Source organism: Ochlerotatus camptorhynchus, unplaced genomic scaffold (assembly GCF_037179485.1).
Source record: "Ochlerotatus camptorhynchus isolate MF236.1 unplaced genomic scaffold, CSIRO-AGI_Acam_v1.1 ptg000209l, whole genome shotgun sequence".
Lineage (NCBI taxonomy): Eukaryota > Metazoa > Arthropoda > Insecta > Diptera > Culicidae > Ochlerotatus > Ochlerotatus camptorhynchus.
The window spans coordinates 1,799,754-1,809,790 of NW_027040699.1; the positions used below are offsets into that span (position 1 = coordinate 1,799,754).

At 41.1% G+C, this 10,037-nt stretch overlaps 1 protein-coding gene across 1 annotated transcript; it reads left to right on the forward strand.

Moving 5' to 3' along the window:
• The first annotated feature begins 351 nt into the window (after positions 1 to 351).
• Positions 352 to 5,458, forward strand: LOC135703080 (putative helicase MOV-10). The gene is made up of 6 exons (XM_065224190.1): positions 352 to 578; positions 706 to 751; positions 811 to 1,675; positions 1,739 to 2,063; positions 2,126 to 2,430; positions 3,530 to 5,458. Exons 1-6 carry the CDS (start codon positions 537 to 539, stop codon positions 5,148 to 5,150), a joined length of 3,204 nt encoding a protein of 1,067 aa, XP_065080262.1. The 5' UTR covers positions 352 to 536; the 3' UTR covers positions 5,151 to 5,458.
• Positions 5,459 to 10,037: the final 4,579 nt, after the last annotated feature.

Consider the following 10,037-nt stretch of genomic DNA (forward strand, 5'->3'; position numbering starts at 1 on the left):
GTCACTTCGTTTGTGCTTATACATTCCATAAGACAAACCACATAAGTTCTATAAGAATGCATAAAAGGTATGTGTGACCGCTTATACATTTCATTTGACACATGATCTTCATTAACTTTTTGCAAGGCGTCTGCTTATTAGTTCACTTATACATTTTATGAATAATCAACAATAGAAATTTGCCAAAAGGTATAAGGAGATTTCTATCCGTGTAGACTCCCGTTAGTGTGTGTGCGTTAAACGTCACTAATCTCGGCGGATGTTTTGGTTCAGTGTAGAGATTGCTGAAGCATGTGTTTGTTTTACGCTAAGAGGGTTTTACGTTGGTTGTAAGTGTGTAAGTGAAGCATAGCAATGACGTTTAAAAAATAAACCTAATGGAATGTTCAGCTTGAAATACCTTATCGTCAAAAGGTATTTAATTTTAATACTTTTCGTTCAAAATATTGTTATCTTGTGAAGCTTGTGTATTTTGTTCATGTTATTCTTCGAATATGTCCGTGATGATTTAAGCAATCTGTGAACCAAACCACGACATGAATTACACACTTGACGAACTGCTTGAATCCATCGCGCTGGTAAGTAGCTAGTATTTAGGTTTAAGTAAATAGGAAATTTTGGAGATATGATTCTCGTTTGAAGGTTAGGGTTACTTTCGAATCTTATTTATTCTGAATAAATCTTCAATATTTATAATATCTTCAGTTCGCACGTCGTGTGGAAACTAATTTCTTTCGACGGATTTCGGATGGTGAGTATTGCTTTGGATTAAAACATTTTTTTGGGATTAACCTCTTTTACTTACCAAAGTACATGACGAAGACGAAGAAGGAAAGAAAGTATCATCGGAACATCAATCAGAACAACCAAAACCAGCTCACGTTGCATCAAAGGATGATGAAGTCATTATTGGTCAAAAGAAAGAAATTTCCAAGAGCCATTGTACAGAAAAGAAGAAGCTGCCGTCGGATCGTCAGCCAGAGATACCAAAATCAGCTCAGGATGCCTCAAACAAGAGCGGTCCGGCAAAGAAACGCGGGAACAATAAGAGAGGATCAAAGAAGAACAAGTCCCAACAGAAACGGAAGACAAGAAAGGAATATCTGGGTGTTGTGCGCTCTTGGAATGTGAACCAAACAACCACGATCGTACGATTCCATCCTCAGGATCCTCAGCACATCGACCTTCAGGGCTCCCGAAAATGGTGCGTCTTTTGCCAAACTTCATTCCAATCGGACAGGGTGCTACAACACCACTTCATCAGATCGCATGGTGACAGATTTGACCTTTCGTCGCTGCTGAGTATCGACAAACGCAATCATATAATAAAACGGAAAATTGTGGAGGTGAATCTGGAGCAATTGCCCCGAGCTGATATAAGCTTCCTTTTGAAAATTACAAACCAAACCACTGTAACCCTTCTGCTCAAGTCTGTGTACGTGTTTGATGGCAATGAATCGTTGATTCCGATATTTGTCGAGGGTGGAGTTTTGCGTATGGCTTCCGGTTATTGTCACGAGGATGAGATTCATCTCGAAGGACTCAGTTTGATTGCCGATTGCGTTTATTCACTCTTGGTTACAGTTAATCCGATTGATGGTGAACGTCTACCGTACGATATCGTTGTGCAGTATCACTTCAAGGAGTCAAAAAAGAAGAACCATCGAATTGTTGGGTAATTACGTGATGGTTTTTTAACGATTTAGTATGAGTCTGACTGTTTGGGCATTTTTTTCAGGACTCGTCTCAGATTGGCAAAACTTCCACCCTATGTGATCCCAGAGGCAATCAAGGTTTTGTACCAAAACAATTTCAGAAAACGAGGCACCTATGGACCCCAAGAACGGCACATCCTTCACCAGGTGGAAAATGCAAAGAAGCCTTCATCGCTCACCATCGATAACTACACAAAACAGCTAAACTTACTGAATCGAATCGAAGCCGAACATTTGCGGTGCGAATTCGAAGGGTATACAATTGAACGGCCAAAGTTTAAAACAGTGAAGAAAGTGAAAAAATGCAAAGATGGTACGAAATACGAGCAGATCCTGTATACTCTATCGGTATGTAATGTACCATGTTAGTAAAAGCTTGACTGGGCAAAATTAACGTACCGTTTTCGCAGATTGATCAGTTCCAGAATCGTCCAGCATTGATTGACGAGGACATCTTCGTTTGTATAAGTGTCGAAGTTCAACAAACAGTCGCATGTTACAAAGGCATAGTAGAGTGCGTTGAGCCGACGATGATTATTATTATGCTGTATGAGCATATTCCAATAGGAGCCAACGCCATTAGGATCGAGTTTCACTTCAACAAAGAAACATTCCAGCTGGAGCAACAAGCGCTGAGTCTTTTGTCCGAATGTCGGAAGGAGGACATTCTATTCCCCTCCGGTATGGAGCGTAAACCATTGGAGGAAATTACGTCGTAAGTTGTGTTTGTGGCCGTAGACTGACCGATACTGTTGAGTTTGTCCAACCATGTCTAGAATTGCGAATTTACAGTTTGAGAATGCGTCCACTTGACTTCGGAAACGTTTTCCGAGCTTGTATGAGTTCGATGATAAGAGAAAATTGTTTTAGGACCAAATAAGATCGTGTGAACAGGCCCTGCACACTTAAAAATTATCGCCGACTTCGGTAATTTTTACCGAAATCTGAACAGCTGAACTTTTCGGTAAAATTTCTGCAATTAAATTTAATTGCTTTTTATTTGTTAATATGACTACATGGTAATAACAGCAACTCGGTGATTAAAAAGGTGCTCGTCTGCCTAGTGGCAAACGTTTTTGCTTACTGAGCAGAAGACCGTGGGTTTAGTCCCAAGCTCCTTCGCGTTATATGATCGTTAGGACATTAATTCAGCTTATCGTTTACCAAAACGAACCCTGCTGCAAACCCAACCCTCTTATCCAACATCCCAGTGATTCCTCGTGGAAGTGCAGAGGTGTTCTCGGCTTCCATCAAAGCGAGTGTCATGTCAACACAATCCTTCCCATTCCTTTCTTGACCTGTGTTCGGGCGCGGCCGGCGCTGGTATTGCCTAATTTAAGATCACCAGTTTTTACACATTGAGGATGATTGCTAGTCCCAAGCATCGTCTATTGGTTCTCTGTGTAATTACAGCTGATCTGGCAGTAACAGAGTAGCAACCGTGGGCGGTCAATCAAGCTCAAGCAAGCTCAAGCTCAAGCTATGATCAATTGAGCTGAAACCATAGTCACAGAACTACAAATATGTTCAATTTTACGATTACAATATACCAAATTTTTCGAAGCACCTGCCAGAAAGTGAGATACTGGGTAAAATTGTTCAAAATAATAGTGTCCTGAAGTGACATTTCCCGGAATGATACGTTTCCCGGCGGAATTATAAATGGGCCATTTACCGGAATCTGTCTTCCTTGAATTTTGGACTGATATGGGTCAAATTACACTGGACTTAAGGGAGACAACCTCAAATTCTGTTTGAACCAGTATTCAGCATAATTCTACAACAATGAAACACTCATCTTATGACCATTACAGCTTCCAGTGGATTCGCACGAGCATCGCCTCCAACGAGGAACAGATGACGGCCGTACGGAACATTGTCAACCGCACTTCATTCCCGGCTCCATACGTCCTGTTTGGCCCACCAGGGACGGGAAAATCATCCACGCTGGTGGAAGCCATCGGTCAGATCTACCGGCTACGTACTTCCGCAAACATCCTGGTGGTGGCTCCGTCAAACTTTGCGGCCAATGAAATCACCACTCGGCTGTTGGTAGGCATGCCCGAGAAGAGTATTTATCGTTTCTTCTCTCGGAAATGCCTTCGCAAGGTAGATGACATCGATGGCGACATACTGGAGGTGTCCAACTTGATCGACGAAGACTATGATCTACCATGCTACGAGGATATCTACCTTGCGCGAGTGATTGTGAGCACAATGGCAACAGCGGGTCGTTTGGTACAAGCCAATATTGTAGATAAGCATTTCAGCTACGTAATCATTGATGAGTGCGGCAGTGCTAAGGAAATTTTGGCCCTGGTTCCGGTTGCTGAGCTGGCAACGTGCGGAGGGGAAATTCACGCCAGTATCGTCCTTGCTGGCGATCCGAAGCAGCTCGGACCCGTAATTCGGTACGATTTTCTAAAGCAAACCACTCATTGCACCTCTTTACTGGAGCGCATCATGAAACTGGATCTGTACTCGATGGATCCGACAACCATGAAGTATGATACGCGGGTCATTACGCAGCTCCGTGATAGCTTCCGGTCACATACAAAGCTGTTGCAATTTTCCAACAACACGTTCTACGATGGTCAGCTGCGCGCGAAGGCTCCCCCCGAGATTACGGACTGGGCTCTCGGATGGCATCGACTTCCCAATCCTAAATGCCCACTGATCTTCCGGTCCGTCACCGGGCAGATTAAACTAGATAATAACAGTTTCAGTCTGTACAATGTCGAAGAAGGTGAAGTTGTTCTGGACTATGTTAAAGATATTCTCACCAATGGTATAAACGGACATAAGGTAGAGCAAAGCAAAATCGGTATTATATCTCCATACGCTCGTCAAGTGTTGCACTTGAGGGAATTGTGTAAGGCCCATGACTGGACAGGTATCGAGATTGGCTCAGCTGAACAGTACCAAGGGCGTGAGAAGGAAATTATAATCATTTCCACGGTTCGGTCCCAGTGCAATTATGTTGGTTTCCTGTCCGATGTTAAGCGATTGAACGTTACGATTACTCGGGCCAAAGCTTTGATGATTGTTGTCGGTGATAGTACGACTTTGCGATCGAATCTGCACTGGAAGAAGTTTATTGCATACTGTCGGAAGAATAAGGCTTATATCGGCGCCAGTCAGACGGCAACACCAGATGGACCGGAGCCGAAGAAACCAAAGAAGTCGAGGAAGGCTAAGAAGTCCGATAAATCCAAGAATTCGGCTAACTTGAAGAAAACGGAGAAGTCTAAAAAATCGTCCAAGAATTCAGAGAAATATGAACAATCGAAGAATCCGGTTCGGTCTGGGAGGGCACTTTCTCTTTCGGCAAAGGACTGTTTCAGCAGGGTGGTGGAGGAGGCGCGCGTTGATCGGGAATTAACTCCTGAAAGCTCTGAAAAAGCTGGAGGACCAACGATGGATGCATCGAACTAGGGATGGGTGCAGCAAGAAATTTGAGCGGGACGGCCACCCTCAGCGAAGAAGAGCAAAGCGAAGGAAGAGAAAAGCAGCTGCTTCAAATACTGGAGATTGTTAAAGATTTCCGAACAAAAGACGAAGAAACGGAAGAGAAGCTTAGGCTGCGGATGTCTAAGCACCTGATCGAATTTCTTCTAAGAACGGTAAGTACTCACTTGATAAAAGGATTGAATGTAGTGTTCTCCGCCTGTCCACCAAAATTCTTGGTTCTCAACTGACACAATAAATTCGTTAATACCTCACAATTTGATGCGATGCGGTAAGAAATTGCAAATATAGATTGGGCCATTAACATGAGAAAACATAATCGCTATTTGACCCATGATTTGGAATGCTACGTTATCACAGAAGGTAAGGCTTTGAAGGCTTGTTTCCAGTTATTTTTTTTTTTTTTTTTTTTTTTTGATAGTGGAGTATAATTTTAGAGATCGAAGTGTGACCTGTTTCTAAACAGACGCGAAAACATTTTTTAGAAAAGTGCGCGATTACCTATACTGCCCATAATCGCATATCAGTCCCATATGGATAGAAAATCAAGCAAAGATGGGACTGATATGCGATGATGGGTAGTATAGGATCTTATGGCCAAGCGAAGGATATATTCCGCTATTATCGCTTTAGTTTAGTATTTTCTCCTGTGAACGCGAAAGAATCTATTAACTTCAGATGATGTTCTGTGTAGGTTATGCAGGCGAGGAGAAGGCGTTCTTCAACAAATTTAAATCGAAGTATGCATTATGTCGTGATGCATAACCCGGAGCAATAAACATTCGAATATGACACTTGATCTTTGAACGTCAGTGAAGAGTCAAGAAGTACTCCAAGATCTTTCACAGTGCTGTCACGTTTTAGAAAGGTTTCTCTTAAAACGTAGTCGTGGAGAGCCAGTGGACGTTTTCGTCCAAAGGAAATAACCAAGCTGCGAAGGCCTCTAGTTGTTCTTGAAGAATTAAAGCGTCACTTGGTTTGTTGATAACATAATATAGCTTGAGGTCGTCAGCGTAAGTTGTGGCATTCCGGGCAGGCTTCCAGTGCGCGCGCTACCGTATGCGAGACGCAATACGAATAGTCTCATAGTCATAGCAGTCTCATGCGCAAGAGATTTGAAGCACTCTGCTTCTCTCTCTTCAGTTTTGTCGCATCTCACATTCTCATAATGTCTGTGTGTCGCACTGTTTTGTAAGCACAGCACACACTGTAACTGGAAAGTACCCATTAATGGGTGAAAAAGTGCCCATTTCGCGGTAAAGTAGGTAAACTCATAAAATGGGTAAAACATCTTTACCCACTAATGGGTAAAGAGCTTATACGTCAAATCATGGGGTACTTTTTACCCATTTCCAGAACGCATTGTTTTCCGTAACTGGGTAAAAAAGTACCCATTTTTTAAAATGTATTTATGGGACTCAAATTTGTGGAATGAAACAAATATGCTTTTAAAAACGTTATAAGCTAAGAAATCATTCAAATCATATAGCATTTCTTACCTTGAAGCTTTCTGAAGCTATCACCATTCTTTAAACTATTCATATATATCACTTTTTGTAGTTTTCGGAACAAATGTACTCGAAAATGTAAACCAAGTATGTCAGCAACGTTATGGTGCAACAAAGATATTTTTCACCCAATAATGGGTAAATATGTACCCATTTTTGATCCCTGAACAGGTTTCGGAAATGGGTGAAAAAGTACCCACTATTTGAAATTTTCATTTACGCATTTTTTGACAGGTCCATACACTACCACAAAATGGGTACTTTTTCACCAATTAATGGGTACTCGCCAGTTACAGTGCATTTCCGGATGTGTGCGTTTCATGAGAACGCGTATCATGCGACGTCGCGTGAGGCGAAGCTCATGCGCTTTTCTCAATGAGACGTCGCTAAGCGACGTCTCAATGCGACACGAAATAATAAACTCAACTGGAAGACCAACTTGTGTTCTTGATGTGGGAAAAGTGTTGTTTTGTTTTGAAAACGATGGAAAGCGACCTAGCTACTACACTCTTATCGAACATGGAGAAGAGGTGTCAGATGGCTATGACCAACAAAGTTTTTCTAGCGGCAATTTTCGTTGACTAAAGGATTAACTTGAAAAATAGCCCATTCATAACGAACGAAGGAAGAGATGTGGCTTTGGTAAGCGAAATGTACAATCAAGTTGTGGTTTATTTGCTCGTTAATATGCTTTTTTTTCAATTTCACCAAGGGTCCACGGTACTAACACTAGGACTTTTTGGAAATCTGCTGTCGCAAATTGATTGTTTCAATTCAGCACCATGGTGGCTGGTATGAACTATCCTGTGAGCACTAACACATCTGAAGAATTCAGATGCTGCCGTAGTAAGTTTTGTTGATTGACAGGTATTCAATACAATTCCTGAAGCAAGAACCTTAGTAACAATCCGTAATTCAGATATGACACAACTTTTTCTTAAATTTATTACATTAACCCTAATCCAGCATTTCGTACCTACGTACACTGTGGTGCAAAGTTGATCGGACAAAGGTCGTTTTCATACAAATTAGCCAAGTTTAACATGTTGTAAATGTATTCTGTTATGATCAATTGAGCTGAAATTTTGACGCAAAAAGAAATACCAATTTTTTTGAAGCACCTGCTGGAAGGTGACATTAAAATTAAAATTTGTACATAGCTGATCGGACAAAGGTCAATGGAAAAGCAAGTTTTTAGTCAAAATTTCAGCTCAATTGATCATAACAGAACAAATTTACAACATGTTAAACTTGGTTAATTTTTAAGTGTAGACTTGTGTGTATGTAATGAGAAGTCACCACCAATGTTTTTGCAGCAATGTACACTTTTGCGTTGAAAATAATCCCTTAAAATAGTGTTCACTCAAGACAGACAAAATACAAATATTAATCTTCAGAGTTCTATCATTACTAGCCTGTTGCGAACCGTGACATTTTTTTTTTGATTTCGAGAAAAACGAATTTAAAGTTGGCTGTTCAATATTGTGTCTTATGTAATGGGACAAATCATTTGACCGTTTTCTCTTGCTACTCTAATTTTTCAAATCTGGCTGAAAAAGTGAAATGTAGCTGAGGGAATTCTTGATCTTATGATATCATTAACTCGTTTTTGTTTTTATTTTGCTACTTAGTCGATTTTGACTTAACGCCGACCATTTGATCTTGTATAGTAAAATATAGTGCTGTTTTACATTCAAAATCGTCCATTTATATTTTTACTGGTGTGAGTAAAAGCATTCTGAGGGATTTTTTTAGCGCGGCAGTCTAATTTGGCGCAAATGCGCAATAACTTGTTTATTTTTCCACCAAATGGACTAAAAGCTTCAGAGGATTCCAAAAAATGTATTTTAGAAGATTTCCGCATAAGGACTTGTTGAAGGACACATAGTTCCAGAGATATTCCGGTATTATTTGGGGTGCTAACATGCTAACGGTATCCCAACCTTCCTTTAGCATCCTTTCGACAAGCAATTGCGTCTTCCTAGGAGCATGAGTGGTGATCTTACGGTGATTCCAGTATATCTCTGGAACCATGTGTTGAGCCTGCTTGAATCTATACTAGAAGATATTTCTGGAACCATCTAAAAACTTCACCCCATTTCAAAAGCCACATGCGAAAAGGGCACACAAGTCTTCTGTGAACAAACCCTTCCAGTCCCTTCTCTCGTCACCCGACAACATCACATATGATGGGACCGCGACAGTCAAGGCATGCGAAACAGCACACGGCGATGGCGCCCTGAGAGAGCGCATTGAGATGTTTCAATGAAACAGTCGCATGTGATCGAATACATGCGTCGCATTGAGAGTGCAATGCGATGAGACAAAAAAAATTGAAACGCTCGAATTTGTTGAGAGCGTGTAGCTTGTCGCGCGCATCGTTCTGGTCTCTCTTTTGTACAATTTTTGTAGCACACCATGGATTTGAGAGTCATGCGACGCTCCGTCTCACAGCTCGCTCTCGCATTTGTGTACGCGTGAGATTTCCGGAAGCCTGATTCCGGGACGTTCATTACATCGTTCATGTATGGAAGGAAAAGGAATGGTCCAAGATGGCTGCCTTGAGGTACTCCGGACTTAACAGCTTGATGGACATATTCCGTCCAGTCAGGTACGGGCGCAGCCAAGAGTGAAGATTACCGTCAATTCCTAATCTGTCAAACTTGACCAGGGCGATTTCGTGATCAATTTTTTCGAAAGAAGTCGACATATCCGTATAAATCGCATCTTCTTGCGAACCTTTCTCCGCATTTGGCGAACAACGAAAGAAGTAAATGTCACAAGGTTAGTGGTAGTCGTGATTGAAGGAAGTCGTTTTTCGTTGATCACTAACGTAGCGCCAAATTCCTTGCGGTTTCCATTTTAGACTTTATTGCAAACGATTTGGATGTGCGTGAAATAACTGCTTATTCAGTCTTTTATATACAATATTGGCTCTTAGGTAACGGGCTTTCGACGACGCAGTTTTTGCTTTGCTGATTTTTTTCAATTCTTTCCTTCTAACCTTTCTAACCTCTAACGTTTCAAGCGAGAGTTGGTCCAGTCAGAGTAAACTTGTTCTTTTTGTTTCTTATTTGGAACAAATTTGAGCGATTGCATACAGTAATATCACAGAGAACAGACATCCAAGCTTAAACAAATTTATCGAAAAATTATGTATAAGAATTCAAATTAAATTACGTTAGAAACACTACCGCCGCCATACGGAATGTTGCGACTGGAGTTATCTCTTTTTGCGATTAATGAGTTAACTGGACTAAAATTTGGGTTGATCTTATTGACAGTGTATCCGAATTAACTGTCAAATCAGTTCAAAACAAACAAGACAAAACAACGGAAATCAATC